We start from the raw sequence: 17,571 nt of genomic DNA on the forward strand, positions 1-17,571 counted from the left end.
TGAAGCATTTTTATTTGATATTCCAGAATTTCTTTTGGCTATTTTCTCTCAATAATGGTACAGCAACCTACATGGTGAGTTGCAAGTAAACAAGCATTGCACTGATGACTTGTATCATTAGAATCAGCTACATCTGCCAACATCAACTGAAAACAAGCCAGTTTCTTCCAATTATGCTGCCTGACATTTTATGATGGAGTATTATAGCAAGTTGAAGTTGTAACAAATGATTAGGCAAAAACTAGTCTTTATTCTGCAAAACTGATTAGCAGCTCGATTACTCGACTTAAAGGGGTACATTGTGCTGGCTGTTCCTCTTCCCTTCAGATACTTCCTCATGTGCCATAACAGTCTTTTCAGTTTCAAAGGTTGGAGCAAAGCACTACACTGCACCATTAACATTCTCGATATCGTCTTTCGTCAATTGCATCTTGCCTTTGTCTCGACTAGGATTTCTTCGTGTTTGATCTGGTTGCCCCCTCTGCAAAATAAACAAGATTTTACCAAGATCACGATCACAAGAATCAACGCCATTGTCCATGCAAAGGCTTCCTTTAGAGGCGAGATTGACGTAGGAAATAATTAATTTTATTGAGGTTGTTGTGTTTACATATATTGTTGTCTAAGATGATACCTAGACTGTGACAACTCACAAGGTTAAGGGATAGGCGTTCAATCAACTTGACTAATGTTTACGACACAATGGTAATATTAAACATGAGTTAGGTATGTTCGTACCTTCCTCAGAACAAATGCCAAATAAAGGTAGGCTACCTCCCATTCGTCTGGTGATAGAGTACCTGTTATTAGCAAAACATGTCACAAACACGAGTTTTGGGTAGGAATATGAAACAAGCATCAAATATCAAAAATACTTGGATAAAAGAACATAACACTAATATTCAGCATCTAAGATACTAAAACTTACTTTGGTCTTGGTTCCCATCACCTAATGCACCGAGCCTCCTCATTAGCTCAACGAACTCTGGTTTCTTCATGTATTCATCCACAAATTCATGGTTGTTCTTCACAAAAACTAGCTCGAAGTCATACTGCAGTAAAAATTAAAAAGAAATAACTGTCGGAACAAACAAGAAGGCAAGAAAAAAAAAAGGGCAGCCCGGTGCACTAAAGCTCCCGCTATGCGCAGGGTCAGGGGAAGGGCCCCACCACAAGGGTATATTGTACGCAGCCTTACCTTGCAGATTTCTGCCAGAGGCTATTTCCAAAGCTTGAACCCGTGACCTCCTGATCACATAGCAGTAACTTTACCAGTTTCTCCAAGAAACAACTGCATTATATTCGTGAATGCTAATTATTATGCCTTCGGTAGTGCAATCCTTTAAATATCAATAATTATGCCTCGTATACCATAGGCAACTCATCTCTGGCTAACTATTAAGGATCTTATGCAATGTGTACTATACTCCCTCATTTTGTCTCATAACATGCATTAGGGAGCACTCTCAATCAAGAAACCACCTTCTCAATATGAAAGAGAACATACCATGGTCTTGATTTAAAATAAAAAGGAATAGGAGATTAAAAAAGGGCAAATATACGCCTACAATTTCTCGTATTCATATAAAAGGGATATATAAAGTCAAAAAACAAATGACCAGTAGTGCAGAACATATCCAACAACTAAAAGTGGGAGGGGAAAACACGCTAATACCTCTTCTGCCATTGCCTTGAAGACAGGGAAAGGAACTATCCACTCAGGACAGTCAACAGCATCCTACAATCCAAATATTGACTGTTTACTTGTTGATAAGCAGATAAATCACACATATTCACACATATATGCAATCAAAGGATTTTCAATATCAGAACCATAACTTGGTTTTCAGGATTTCATAAAAAGATATCCTACGTTGGTTTTCAGAATTTAATAAGAGGATGATAACATCCCAAACATATAATGCATATAATCTTTCGTAAGTCGTGTTAAGATGGGATTCTCCACCGGTTGATATATGTACATAAACTACTGTCTGATCACCAAAATAGTGTTTGGTTTCATTCATAACACATGCAAATCCATAAATAATAGAGTAAGAACAGTTATTTAATATGCTAGAACTTGCAAATCATGGAGGCTAAATCAAAAACACAAATAAAATCCTTCAATGTGCATGATTCTAAACACCTAAAGCAAAAACTAAAATAAATAAAAAGAACAAATTTGATTCAAATGGAAGCTGAAATTTGTGCTTTGTGACAAAAATTGACAAAGGAACGTGGAAACACTGAAATCAATAGCAATAAGCTTAGAGGACAGAGCTAAGATATATAGAAAGGCATAAAGGAGTATGCACCTCCAGATGGAATTTGTATTTAATGCCGAAAGGATTTGAAGATTTAAATTTCTGCAATAATAGAAGATCTTAACATATGAATACTTAAGAGTAGGGAAAAAACATAAGTTAGAAAATTACTAGAAAATGATAACACAATTTACCTTCTCCGAAAATTCTTCATCAAAACATATCCAATAGACACTATTACCAAAGGCTAACCCCTCAGCTGCATTTCCAAAGACGAACAGGAACCATATATCAACGGATCTTTAATCTGGACTTGTATAAAAAGTGACCACATAACACATTTCAAAAATTTGCAATGACACCATTACTCCACTCCTGAGTGATGGATATATGGTCATAAAAAATTGGACAATATCAGAAATAATCAGAGGCTTTAAATAAAACGCATAGAAAATGATACGATCCAAATTGCCTCAAGACTGTTCACTAGAAGCCAAGTGCGGGAATTGCAAGTCGTTCAAGGATTATTCATGAAGACACAAGTACTTGAGCATGTTTTGAGCCCCTCCAAAGGATTTCACATCATACTGAAGAGATTGGGAACAAAAGGAGGAGCAAATGCCTTTCTGCCCAGGGGTGATGACTTGGTTGATAAGCCATCACCTTGTTGACGACTTCCCTGATGACTTATCAAGTTGCACTGCCTAGACGTGACGACTTGGTTGATAAGCCATCACCTTGTTGACGACTTCATTGATGACTTATCAAGTTGCACTGCCTAGAGGTGATGACTTGGTTGATAAGTTATCACCTTGTTGACGACTAACGTGATGACGAAGACAAGTTGTCGGCTAAAAATTTATCACTTAAAGTTGTTTTGGTAAATTCACTCACGGGTCACTTTTGGGCCTTGTAATAGACTATAAATAGTTACTTTTAGGGTTATTTCCATAGACTCTGATGAATTATGAATGTAAACACTTGTGAGAGTTTGAGGCAAGCGTGGAATCGCTTGTGTAGATACTTTGCTTAGAAACGAGGGTTGCTAGATAATCGATTCCCTTGAGGTCTACGTAAGATTTAGGTGCTTTGTTTGGTTTAATTGATTCAGGGTTTAGGGTTTGATATACCTTTTACTTGCTTTCAATTCCTTTCATTGTGTCTATTTTATTGCTTCTCTATCTATCTTAATCGCTTGTTTTTCTTTGTTTTTTAGTTTAGCTTGAATCGTATCATTTGGTATCAGAGCCGAACTTAGGATCGTTCCCATGATTCTAGTCTTGGGCTTGTTATCTTGAAAATCATTAAAAAAAAAAGTATTGTTCACGTTTTGGTTATTTTTGGAATTTTGAGTTTTTGACTTTTGTGTCTTTTTGAGTTTCTAGTACCAGATTCTTGTTCCCTAGTACTATTTGAGTCATTAACTAAAATTTGAGCTTAATCGGAGTTGATTTGAAGGTAATGGGTCTTCAAATCTGAGAATTTTGGGCTGAAATTGAAGGTTGAAAGGAATTGGGGATTGTTGCCCATACAAAAAGGAGCTTAGGCTTAAATTGGGTGCGATTCTGAGTTGAAATGAGTGAGTTGATTTTTTGAAATCCTCATCCTTGTTCTTGAAGTTCTTAGTGAAGAAGAAGCAAGAAAGTACAATTTGATCCAAAACCCTTGGTGCAAATTTTGAGAAAAGTGTTTTTCGATCCATAAAGGGTAAATACGAGGTGAAGTAGGCCCCAAGAAGTCACGGAATTGAAGAAATCAGCCTTGGGACGTGGAGCCCAAATTGCAGCAAATTGTGGTTGACGAGGAGGTTGATAAGTCATCAACCTAGTCGTCAACTAGGTGACAAGCTATCACCTTAGTCGTCAGCTAAAGGCAGCCCTAAACCAGGTACTCTGCTTAGAGTTGACGACAAGTGACGGCTACCAACTAAGTCATCAAACTAGTCATCACCTAAGATAGCCTTCAAATCCTATTCTACCTTGGGTTGACGACAACATTGATAAGTTGTCAACTAAGTGACGACCTATCAGCCTAGTCATCAACTTGGACTAAATTTTAGTAAGCTCATTTTTAGATTCTTAGTTTCTTTTCTTTGATTCTTAGACTTCTTTTCTTGATTTTAAACGCTAATTAACAATTAGTAATCATCCTACTTAGTTGTGAATTAGTTCTTGAGTCCTTTTTTTTTCATTTTCAGCGTCCTATTTCTTTCTAGCTTTTCTCTTTTTCAATTCATTGTTAGTTCTTGATTCAAGTTCGTACGCAAATTTTATTTGAGTCTTCCAAACAAGAATCCATTCCGACCTCAAGCCACAATTGGTACCAAGCATTCTCATTGGAGTACAAACAATCTATCAACTCTTGCAACGCCAATTGAGTGACAAACAAAGGTGTGAACCTTGAGAGCTTGTGAGGTTGATTTCTTAACTTTAACTTGTTTGTTGTTTTTGTTTTTGTTTTTGTTTCATATTTCTCAATAGGTGCAATGACTCAGGAAGGCGAAACATCACACACCATGAATAAAATAACACCACAAATGCTATGTCAGCTTCCATCTTGGAGAAGCTTAACGCTATGGATAATCGATTAGGATCTCTCGAAGGGAGTGTGACTAATATGTGTGGAAGGATGGATAACATGATAGATAATCCAAGCCTCCCTAACTCCGCCCTTCCTAATACACCAAACTTTCAAGCTTCCTTGAGTGGACATGCTCAAAATACCTTCCCCAAACTACCCCAAACTCCACTAAACCAAGGTCAACCTAATCAAGTTGAGAATGAAGGGGAAGAGGAAGCTAAGAATGGGGAGAAGAACTTGGCTCAAGAAGGAGAGTTGTGTGAGAATGTTGAGCCAAGGGTTGAATTGAATAAGGGAGACAAGAAACACTTAGTTGTGGAACTTGTCAAACCTAAGCCTTTGTTACATGCTAATCATGTAACTAGCATTTTGCCTAGTACCAATACTTCTCTCTTGCAGGTTCATGAGCTAATGCTTATGAAGGAGGACTCAAAGAAAACCTCTCATGAGCATAAGTTTGAAGGCCTAGATGAGTTCTTATCCAAGGACTCCAAGGTTGATGAAGACTTGACTCAAAGGAGGAACCTAATCAAACTCCTATGGGTCGATGGAAACTTTATGACAAGGAGTAAAGCATCTAATTGATGTAGCACAATGTTTAGAGGAACTCTCTAATGTGCTAAATAAAGTAAACCACACAATTTATTGAAGGAACAACTTCAACGTGTTGTAAGATAACGTTTTAAAGACAATCCGAATCCACGAATAACAAGAGCTTATCCAAAGACCTTAAAATACAAGATCTAATCCAAGAACTTAAAAGAAAACACAGTTTCATTGATAGAAGAGTTGAACTAAAAACTACATAGCTAGAGGTCATTGTCTCTATCTATAGCCTTCAAAAGCCTTTGTACAACTCATTGACAACTCATACACAACTCATTTTCTTAAAAGTTAAGTATTCTAGAATTATGTAAAAGATAAACTTGACAACTAGTAACAAAATTCAAATTGACTTTCTCTTTCTAAAAGTAGCAAAATTGATTTTTGATTCATGAAGGTTCTGGACTAAGTTTAGAATTTTAATGTTCCTCATCATTCTCCTCTACTTCTTTGAGACTCGAGCTCGAGTTTTCTTCGTAAAGTGTTTGTTCTGGATGATAGAGTGATAGGTCAGCCACATTAAAAGTATTTGAAATATTCATCTCACTTGGCAAATCTACCACATAGGCATTGTCATTGATCTTCTTTAGAATAGTGTATGGGCCATATTTCTTTTGCCTTAATTTTCCGTGAACACCAGTAGGCAATCTCTCCTTTCCAAGGTATACCATTACTTGGTCACCTACTTGGAATGACATTAGCCTCCTATTCTTATCTGCCAATTGCTTATATTTCCTGTTTGATGCTTCTAATACATCTTAAACCTCTTTAAATAATTCCGAATAGTTGTCACCAAAGGTCATAGCTGATCTTGAATTCTCTCTTGTTGGTAGCTTTACTAAATCAGCCACATGCCTTGGAACTCTAGTGTACACAATGGACAAAAGGCTACGACCCGTAAACCTATGCTTAGAATTATTGTAGGCAAACTCCGCAAGGGATAAAGCTAAATCCCATTGTCCTTTCTTATCTCCACAGATGCATCGAATTAAATTTCCTAGAAATTTATTCACCACTTCTGTTTGGCCATCTATTTGTGGATGGGCAGTGCTCGAAAACTTCAATTCTGTGTAGAATTATTTCCATAAAGTAAGTCAAAATGCAGCAAGAAATTTGCTATCTCGATCTAAAACAATTGATCTTGGAACACATGTAGTCTGACTACTTCTCTAAAGAAAGATTAGCTACATGATGGGCATCCGTTGTCTTACGGCAATGGATAAAAATGAGTCATTTTAGAAATCTGTCTACTATCACGTAAACAGCATCATGTCCTCGCCTTGTCCTTGGTAAGCCAAGTACAAAATCCATTGATAGGTCTTCCCAAGGTGCACTTGGAACGGGTAATGACATATAGAGTCCGATGTTTTGAACCTGACCTTTGTATGTTTGGCAAACGGGACACCTTTGCATAAATTAGACGGCATCTCTCTTAAGTTATGGCCAATAGTAGCGTGCTTCCAAATTAGAAATAGTTTTATCACGCCCAACATGGCCGCTAAGATTACATGAATGCATTTCTTGAATCAACTTGTCTCGTAGAGAACCTCTGGGAATACATAAGCGGTTTCCATTAAGGAGATATCCATCTTGCACCACAAAATTCTCTTCTAATAGTAAACCTTTCGTTTGTTCACCCAGATTCGCCCGAAGTCTTCATCATTCTTATATAGTTCTTTTATTTGGTCTACTCCTGGTAACTCGGTTTCAAAAGAAACCATAAGACTTGCACGTCGGCTTAAAGCATCTGCCGCTCGATTAGTTACTCCTGACTTGTGGACAATAAGATAATTGAATCTCTCCAGGTATGCTGCCCACCTTGCTAACATGCGATCCACATGCTTTTGACTTCTAAAATGTTTCAAGGATTGATGATCAGTGCAGACAATGAACTCTTTAGGCATTAAATAGACCTCCCATGTCTTCAATGCTCTATAAACAGAATACAGCTCTTGCTGGTAAGTACTCCACTTTTGTCTTGATTCATTTAGCTTCTCACTGAAGAAAGCAACAGGTTTCATTTCTTGTTATAAAACAACCCCAATGCCTAGTCCACTAGCATCACATTCCAACGCAAAGGTCTTGTTGAAATCTGGTAACACTAATACAGGAGTTTGTGACAGCTTTTCCTTAATCTCCATAAAACTAGCTTCAGCTTTTTCATCTCATTTGAACTTCCCTTTCTTTAAACATTCAGTGCTTGGTGCCATGATAGTACTAAAGTTCTTCACAAATCTTCTATAGAAAGTGGTTAAACCATGGAAGCTCCTTACTTCAGGGATAGTTTTTGGAGTTAGCCATCCCTTTATTGCATCTATTTTAGACACATCAACTTGAATCCCCTCACTTGAGATAATAAAACCTAAGAAAACTAGTTTTGTTTCAAGGAATACACACTTCTTCAAGTTAACATAGAGCTCATTCTCCTTCAATACATCCATCACCTTTTTGACATGTTCAAAATATTCCTCCATATTTTTGCTATAGATCAATATGTCGTCAAAATAGACAACTACAAACTGTGACAAGAATGGACGAAAAACCTGATTCATTAGGCGCATGAAGGTACTAGGAGCATTAGAAAGTCCAAATGGCATAACTAGCCATTCATACAACCCTTCTTTTGTCTTAAATGCAGTCTTCCATTCATCAACGGGTCTAATTCGTATTTGGTGATATCGGTTTCTTAGATCAAGCTTCGAAAACACCTTTGCTCCATTGAGTTGGTCAAGCATGTCATCCATTCAGGGGATAGGAAATCTGTACCTTGTAGTGATTTTATTAATAGCCCTACTATCCACGCACATCTGCCAAGATCCATCTTTCTTTGGTGTGAGTAGTGCTGGTACAGCGCATGGACTTATGCTTTCTCTAACGTGTCCCTTATGCAATAACTCTTCTACATTCTCCCTTAGAATTGCATGCTCTTTTTGGCTCATCCTATAGTGTGGTAGGTTGGGAAGACTAGCATTTGGAACAAAATTTATTTGACATTGAATATCCCTCATAGGAGGTAGATGTTGAGGCTCTCCAAGTATGCTTTGGTATTCAGATAACAGACTTTGCATCTCCATTGGAATTTCTTTTGTTAGTTGCTCATCTCCTTTGACGACTAATGCAACACATAATTTTGATTCCTTCAAGTCTTGAGCAAATACTTTTGGATTTTAAGTGATGGTTAACATACTCTTCTCCTCTACTTCAGAGGCATTATTAGTAGTCTTGTTTGGAAGTATAATGATTTTTCGTTTGTTCCAAATGAAAGAATAACAATTGTCTTTTCCTTCATGTGTGGTGTTCACATCATATTGCCAAGGTCTTCCAAGAAGAACATGACATGCATCCATATCAACCACATCACATAGAACATTTAATCGATAATACTTACCCAAAGAAAGTGGTAACCAACATTGTTTGGTGATCCTGATCTTCACTCCTTTCTTGAGCCATCCGATAGTATATGGATTCGGGTGATCATGTGTCTCAAGATTTAAGTGTTTAACCATGTTTTCAGAAACTAAATTCTCACAGCTACAACTATCAATTACCAACTTGCATACCTTTCCATTCACAGTGCATTTGCTTTCGAATATCCTTTTTTGTTGTGTCTCTTCAAGTTGCATGGTTGAGCATAGAAGGCGTTTGACCGCACATACTATTTCTTCTCCCTCTTCACATAGTTTGGGTTCACCTTCACTTTCATAGTTGTCCACCTCTCATCACTTTCATCACGACGAGTGGTGTTGACAAACTTCCTTCTTGGACAGTTGTTTGATATGTGTCCCTCTTCGCGGCACTTGTAACACTTGATCGTATTAGATGGTTGTTCTCATTATTTTTGCCAGAAGATGGTGCCTTTTCATCTTTCTTTGCTTTAGATGGAATAAACTTCCTCTCCTCTTGGCGTGGAGAGCTTTTTGATATACTTTCAGGGAGAGAATAAGACGCGGCTTTATAAGACTTCTTGGTCTTTATATATCTCTCAACTTTTAAGGCAAGAGTTTGAGCTTGATCTACTGACCAAATTTGTTGTATGCCAAGATGTTCTTAGATAGAATCATTGAGACCATTGATATACCTTGCGACTTCTTGGTCTTTATTTTCAGAAAGATTGCACCTTGCTTGTAATCTTAAGAATTCCTCTGTATAATTAGAAACAGATGTATTACCTTGAACACAGATATGGAATTATAGGTACAAGAGTTGTTCATAATCTGCAGGCAAGAACCTAGCCTTTAGAAGCGCTTTCATTTGTGGCCAATATCTTACACGATTTTCACCCCTCAAACGAAGCTCTTCTTGATGACGATTCCACCAAGCTCCAGCACTTCCTTTCAATTTATATGTCAACCCTTCAATGTTTACATTACCATTGAAAGTTGGGATTTCAACCTTAATCTTGTACATATCTCCACCATTTGCATGACCTCTTCTTGGTTGTGCATAAAGATCATGTTCCTCCACATCATCTTCCTCTTCCACATATTGAGCTCGATGTTGTCTCTGGTTTCTGGCAACACCTCTTAGATTGTTTCTCACTAATACAACAAGTTCTTCAAACCTCCTAGTGAGTTCTTCACGAAGAGTAGCGATTTGTTGATCCAATCTTCTTCTACATTATTCACCCTAGTTGTAAGATCATTGCTCTGATACCAAACTGATGTAGCACAATGTTTAAAGGAACTCTCTAATGTGCTAAATAAAGTAAACCACACAATTTGTTGAAGGAACAACTTCAACGTGTTGTAAGATAACACTTTAAAGACGATCTGAATCCACAGATAACAAGAACTTAATCCAAAACCCTTAAAACACAAGATCTAATCCAAGATCTTAAAAGAAAACACAAAGTTTCATTAATAGAAGAGTTGAACTAAAAACTACATAGCTAGAGGTCATTGCCTCTATTTATAGGCTTCAAGCCTTTGTACAACTCATACACAACTCATTTTCTTAATAACTAAGTATTCTAGAATTATGTAAAAGATAAACTTGACAACTAGTAGCAAAATTCAAATTAACTTTCTCTTTTTATAAGTAGCAAAATTGATTTTTGATTCATGAAGGTTCTAGACTAGGTTTAGAATTTTAATGTTCCTCATCCTAACCCCATGGTTCGAAAGAAGGAGTTAGCTACCAAGGGTATTCCTACAGAGAGGCAAAAGGATCAAGCCTATTGGTCCAAGTTGATGCATGGAAGGGAAGGACCTTGTAAAGCACCTATGGAGGACAAAAGAACAAATTCAAGGCGTTGCTTCCAAGGTATGTACCTACCCCTCCTATTCCTAGTGATCCTTGGAGACATGATGATATTTTCCTTACATGGAATAGACCATTGAAATTGATTGCAATCATGTCACACCATGAGAATATTAGTGTCTTCACGATTCCTTTATGGTGTTTGCCTTTGGTGCTTGAATTGTGTGGGCCTTACAATCTTAATGCCCAATCTATTTGTTGCTTAGGCGAGAGTCCTTAGTGTGTACTTGATGTACAACTTTGGTTTCCTAATCCTCATCACACTTGTGTGGTTGGGCAAGTTGAACTAATAGGAAGGACTCTTAGGAGCATGCTAAGTGCAATGAAAAGAAGTCACCCAACTTCTTAGGTATACCCTTTGGCTGGAGTGAATTGGTTTCTCATAAGATTCTCTAATTCCTCTAATAGCATGATTCCATTGGTGAATGCACTTCTTGAGGGAAGTTGCTTGAAGAGAGAAGATTTAATGTGCTTCAAATGTCTTGTCATATCTTATTGTAACCTCATGTTTGAGGGTGATTTTGATGAGAATGGTGTCCTTAACTCTTTTCTTTTCTATCTTTTTGCTTATAATGATAGACCATGTTTATGTTGAAAATGCATTTTGTGTGAATATGGGTTGTCTTGGAAGGAAAGGTGCCCTGCAGCTTAATGAATTGACTCATTCCTTGGTTATTCCAACTTTTAGTGACTTGATTACTTGCTTTCTTAAGTATATTGCTACTCTTAAGTATGGAAACACCTTGGACAGGACTCATCTTCTTTGTACCTTTCTTTACTACCTTTTTGCATTTGATGACATCCATGTTAATGTTGGATTTATTTTAGATAGAGGTGGGAGTTCTTGGATATGGTCTTATGGTGAAATAATGAAACACTTGTGTCTTACGCCTTTGGTAGTTTCCTTGTTTCATAAGGCTTCTCATAGCCAACTCCTTTGCACTTTAAATGTTGACTCCTCTTCTATTGTCTTGAAGGATATTTGGTTATATGTGAAATAGGTATCTCCTTGTCATGGATGTTTTGATTTTAACCCGTGTGCGAACCCTCGTGTCTCGAGGAAATATTGGTTGTGTGTTCTTCTTTTGTGTTTAAAGGTTGTAGATTCGAGGACGAATCTTCTTCCAGAAGGAGAGGATGATGCGATCCAAATTGCCTCAAGACTATTCACTAGAAGTCAAGTGCGGGAATTGCAAGTCGTTCAAGGATTATTCATTAAGACAAATATACTTGAGCATATTTTGAGCCCGTCCAAAGGATTTCATATCATAATAAAGAGATTGGGAACAAAAGGAGGAGCAAATGCATTTCTGCCCAGGGGTGACGACTTGGTTGATAAGCCATCACCTTGTTGACGACTTCACTGATGACTTATCAAGTTGCACTGCCTAGAGGTGACGACTTGGTTGATAAGCCATCACCTTTTTTTTATAACTGTGGTGTCCGGGCCAGCTTGCGCGCACCTCGACTAAATCCACGGGATACCTGCCACCTCCCACCAGCAACAGGTACCAGGTAGCTCTGTCCATCAAGTCTAAAACAGATGGGAAGAAAACACCTAGTGTTTGTCTCTGCTGGGAATTGAACCTGAGACCTCACGGTGCTCATCCCAACTTCATTGAACCTCTAGGACACACCCTTGGGTGCCATCACCTTGTTGACGACTTCATTCATGACTTATCAAGTTGCACTGCCTAGAGGTGACGACTTGGTTGCTAAGTCATCATCTTGTTGATGACTAAGGTGACGACTAAGACAAGTTGCCAACTGAAAATTTATCACTTAAGTTTATTTTGGTAAATTCACTCATGGGTCACTTTTGGGCCTTGCAATAGACTATAAATAGTTATTTTTAAGGTTATTTCCATAGACTTTGATGAATTATGAATGTAAACACTTGTGAGAGAGTGAGGCAAGCGTGGAATCGCTTATGTTGATACTTTGATTAGAAACGTGGGTAGCTTGGGAATCGATTCTCTTGAGGTCTACGTAAGATTTAAGTGCTTTGTTTGGTTTAATTGATTGAGGGTTTAGGATTTGATATACCTTTTACTTACTTTCAATTCTTTTCATCGTGTCTACCTTATAGCTTCTCTATCTATCTTTATCTGTTTTTCTTCGCTTCTTAGTTTAGCCTTCACTCGTAGATTGAATCGTATCAGATGATAAAATGAGAAAGGTCGCCTAAGATGGTTTGGCCATATCCTACATAGATCTCAAATGCACAATGCTTGTAGGTGTGATATTTTTATGATGATTAAGGGTAGTAAAAAGGAATGATGTAGATCTAATAGCCTGATAACAAATGGAGGAAAATTGTCTCAAATGACTTACAATCTCAAAACCGGTGCATGCTTAACAAAGTGAAGAATGCAATAAAAGCAAAGTAACCATATGCACCACCAAGTTAAACTTTTGTTGCAGATGTGGCCTGTTATACTTGCATTAGGTCTAATGTTTGGTAGAAGTCCTTTTGTCTAGTTTGATACTAGTATGTAAGGGTACAAAAAAGTTAGATGTAGATAACTTCTACTTCTGAAGGAATCTTTATGGGCCTTACAAGCAATTATTTGCCAATATTGAAAGGAAATAGACCCAAGAAGAGGATATAAAAGATACATAGACTTGATGCATAATTGAATGATTGATTGAATCAGGCACCAATCAAAACATTTGAGCAACTCCCCTCCCCACCCCCCAAATAGAGAAGGAGAAAAAAAAATTAAGAACAATATTCTAGTTGCAAAGCTAGTGATGAGAGCAAAGATATATCACAAAGACATCAGATTATCACATTTATAGATTCAACAGTAGGGATAAGCAGTGCAGAATTGAGCAAAAGTTAAACCTTCTCTATACTTCTTGACAATGACATTGGCATCTGGCATTGTTCCAATAAATATTCCTCCAGGCCGGAGTAAAGCTGAGACATTGGCCAGTGCACGCCGTGCACGTGCCTCAGTAGACCACGAATAGTGCATAGCAAACTGCAATTTTCAAGTTTTCTCTGCTTAGAATTTGTAAAAGGCCACCAAGACATGCATAATTTTTGGATAAAGGGTTGTCGCATCACCAGATACTAGGCAGAGGCATCCAGTTCAGAGGACACTGTACAGCCATCTTTCCTCATCCTCTACTACACCAAAGTTTTTTCCTTTTCAAATTTAAGAAAGATGTAGATAGTACTCCTTTTTCAGTGAGCTAGTTTGGAAAAGCTTCTGAACACACTAATGAATTTTCAAGTTTCATTGGCAAAATAGCAATTAAAGACAGACAAAAACCAACAACAACAACAACAACAACAACAAACCCAGTGTATTCCCACTTTGTGGGGTCTGGGGGGGGTAAGATGTACGCAGTCCATACCTCTACCTCTGATGAAGTAGAAAGGCTGTTTCCGAAAAGACAGACAAAAACCAAAAGAGAACAAAGGAAACATTTAAAATAGCCTGGAACCAAAACATGAAGGATTGAGAAAGATCAATACGAGAGCATCAACATATCCAAAACACCTCACTATGCTCGTAACAAGAGAAGTAGTTTTATGAATTAATTCAGTTCATAGAAGCATGTGCCTCTAATGGCTAAGGGATAGCAGAAAAGTACTTCAATTAGGTCATAAAATAACTAATCCTAATTGGTACGAAGTACTTTTAAGGGAAAATGATAAAATGTTCACTAAGAAAAAAGTCTCAGACTATATTTTTTTACTTAACTCCCTAAAGAACGATGCCAGCTATATTATAGGAAATGCAGGAACTGACATACCTGACAGCTACAAACATCAAAAGGTGCATCATCTGCTAAAACCCTATCCAAACAAACCTGAAATTCACCACACAGGATATCAGTTGAGTTATTCGCCTCGATGTCTCAATAAAAGCACGAAGCTGTTCTGAATCTCAATGGTTTTGAGCAAATATTAATCATCACTACATATCCAGCTAATGACATTCCTAATAATCTATACAACAAGAAAGAAAGCAACAAAAAGATGTGAATTTTCAGTTCTATCTGAAAGAACGAGAAAAGTTGATCATGTAATCAGCTGATTTACCTCATAACAATCTCCACACAAAAGTCTAGCAGGAAATGAGAACTTTTTGCGTCGCTGATGGTGATCTGCCTCACCATTGTAACGGGTCCGGCAGTCTTCTATCTTTACATAATTCAAGAATAAAATCAAAAGTCAGGGTGGCACTGAAATACAATAGAAAATAAAAACATAGACCTTAACATAAATATATAGTGGAATATCATTACTTTACTTGGTCAAAAGAAATATAGAGGAATATAATTACTTTACTTGATTATCTAGTATTGGGGATTGTGCAAGCAAAAATTACAGGATAACATTTTGATCAGATGTATGGCACCCTCACGAATTTCAACCTTTGCGGTTGGTCCTAAGGGTTGGCTACAGACAGATTTCTCGGTCCAACAAAAAAAGAAACAGAAAAATGCATGGCACCTTCACCCTAAGCAAAAGCTGTCTAAGATAACCCTTTATTTTTGGTAAAGTAAGGTACTAATCTGTCTCCAATAATTTAAAGGACGACATAGAGATCCCCCGTGTTTTCGCCACTTCTTACCACAAACTTGAGTTGTCACAACACTGTTATGCAAAGAATGTTTCAGAATTGGATTGGATTAAAAGATGATGACGAGCACAGCGGAAGACATCTCACATAGTTGGGCCTTTAAAAGAAGGAAGAGAAGACTGAGTACGGGATGCTGCTCCATCAGCCATTATGCGAGTTCTATGGAAAGAGAAAGATGAGAACCTTTTGAAGGTGTTGATATTGATTTTATGACGCTGCAAAACAGTCTCTTGTTTCTAGTTTCTTTTTGGTGTACCTATGAGCACGAAATTTCTCTGTGTATAGATGAATAAGATGATTGGGTTTCTTTCATAAAGAATTAACTTTGGTGTAGGTTCTCTATCTATTGGTATACAACTTCTATACAGGGGTTCCCCATCACTAGTAACATTAATTACCTCATAAAAGAGAAGAATATTTCAAAAGTTTAACCAAATCAAAGTGTTATTCCTATATAGCAGACCAACGTGTGTAAATAATTTTAAGAAAAAAACGCAGACTTTTTGGTACTTAAGCAATTAGGCTGCACGCTAAAAAGTTTAGGAAACGCTGGATCATAAAAAAGTGATATGAAGTGTGCTACCGATGATAAACAGTGTTGGTTTTCATACTTTTAAATAATGTAGCAAGGAGAGACAAGAACTTAGCGGCTGAAAACAGAGATGAGTTAGAGAAAAAGAGAGTCAGAGAAGTTTTTTTGTTTTCTGATAAAGCACAGTATTTTTTTTAATTATCATCTCCTAACTTTAATAGTGTTATTACAACTGAAAGTAGGTCAAAATTACCATACTAAATTCTAAAAATAGAAAACGACAAACAGTTTTCTACCAAAATTAGGAATCCCAATTTGACAAGGAATCCTATGTAAAAAGACGGAAGAAAAACAAAAAACAAGTCACGTGCATTATTCCTTAAAGCAACTTTTAACACTCCTCTTTGCTTTAGAAATTGCAAAATTTTGGTATTCCACACTTGATAACCGAAAGTGACCTTGTGAATAAATCTAGAGATTCATCTTTGGGCTTGTAGTGAACAAAATTCACTTCTCGTCTTGAATGCAACCCTTGACTATTAAATCCTTTGGGCATTTCTTCCTGCTTCATTTGCATCTTGAATTTAAACTTGCCCATTTTATTTTTCTGAAACATAGAGAACTCCTCTATTGCTTCAATTCCTTTAGGAACATTGAAAGCTCCTTTAAACCTAGCAGGTTCACATATTGCTTGTACTTTTACAATTAGAGGATCATCTTCTAATTTTTCCAGCCTATGATATTTTTCATGTTTTACAGAAACATCTTCCATTGGATCAAATGAGAAATGTTTACCTCTCATCGTAATGTTTAGAACTTCTTTTCCAGCACCATCATTAATGAAGCAATGACCATCACTAATGAAGCAATGCTTATCCTCAAAGGATACTTAGTATCCTTTTTCTACCAACTGACAAAAAATCAACAAGCTTTGATCGATATCAGGTACATAAAGAACATCTGAAATTGTTTTATTACCTGAACTTGTTTTGATGAAAACAATTCTTTTTCCTTCAACAAGAATCTGGTCACCATTTCCAATCCTAACTTTGGCTATTTCAGTAGGCTTTAATTCTTTAAGCAAACTCTTGTTAAGAAAACATGTGGTTGGTGCAACCGCTATTAATCAACCAAAAATTTATTGAAACCTTACTTGAGAAACATGTTGCAACAAAAAGTTGGTCTTCTTCTTCTTCTTCATTGACCACACGTGCACCTGCTTTATGGTTCTCAAATTTGTTTTTGCAAATCACCGCTTCATGGCCAAAATGATTGCACTTGCTGCACTTCACGTCTAGCCTTTTCTAACTTCTGTATGGTGGATGACCCATTTTTCCACAGTGCTCACAAGGTGGGTAATTTTTAAAATTTTTACCCCTACTTTGAGTTTTGTGGCTGGCTACTAAGGCTCCTTCAACCATACCATCTTGCCTCATAAGTCTCCTTTGTTCCAGTGCCTGAAAAGAATTTAACAACTCTGTCAAAGTAATCTTAGACAGATCTTGTATATTTTCCAAGGTAGTTATACATGTTTCATATCTTTCGGACACTATAACAAGAATTTTTTCAACAATTCTTGAATTTTTAAATTTAGTTCCTAGTAATCTTACCTTGTTAACAATGTCAATTAATCTGTCCGAGTACTCTTTGACTGTCCCAGAGTCTTTCATTCTCTGCAACTTGAACTCTCTTATTAAATTCAATACTTGCATTCCTCAGATTCTTTCAT

At 37.0% G+C, this 17,571-nt stretch overlaps 1 protein-coding gene across 1 annotated transcript; it reads right to left on the reverse strand.

Annotated features, from left to right (window-relative positions):
- Window positions 1-79: 79 nt before the first annotated feature.
- LOC107842586 (mRNA cap guanine-N7 methyltransferase 1) lies at window positions 80-14,868 on the reverse strand (the record flags this gene model as incomplete). Its single annotated transcript, XM_047396867.1, is given in 9 exon segments — window positions 80-481; window positions 739-800; window positions 929-1,052; window positions 1,676-1,738; window positions 2,319-2,369; window positions 2,462-2,526; window positions 13,558-13,696; window positions 14,478-14,534; window positions 14,767-14,868. Coding segments are annotated over 9 exon segments (762 nt in total), but the record flags the coding sequence as incomplete, so codon positions are not given.
- Window positions 14,869-17,571: the final 2,703 nt, after the last annotated feature.

The sequence above is a fragment of the Capsicum annuum genome, chromosome 9, assembly GCF_002878395.1.
Source record: "Capsicum annuum cultivar UCD-10X-F1 chromosome 9, UCD10Xv1.1, whole genome shotgun sequence".
Lineage (NCBI taxonomy): Eukaryota > Viridiplantae > Streptophyta > Magnoliopsida > Solanales > Solanaceae > Capsicum > Capsicum annuum.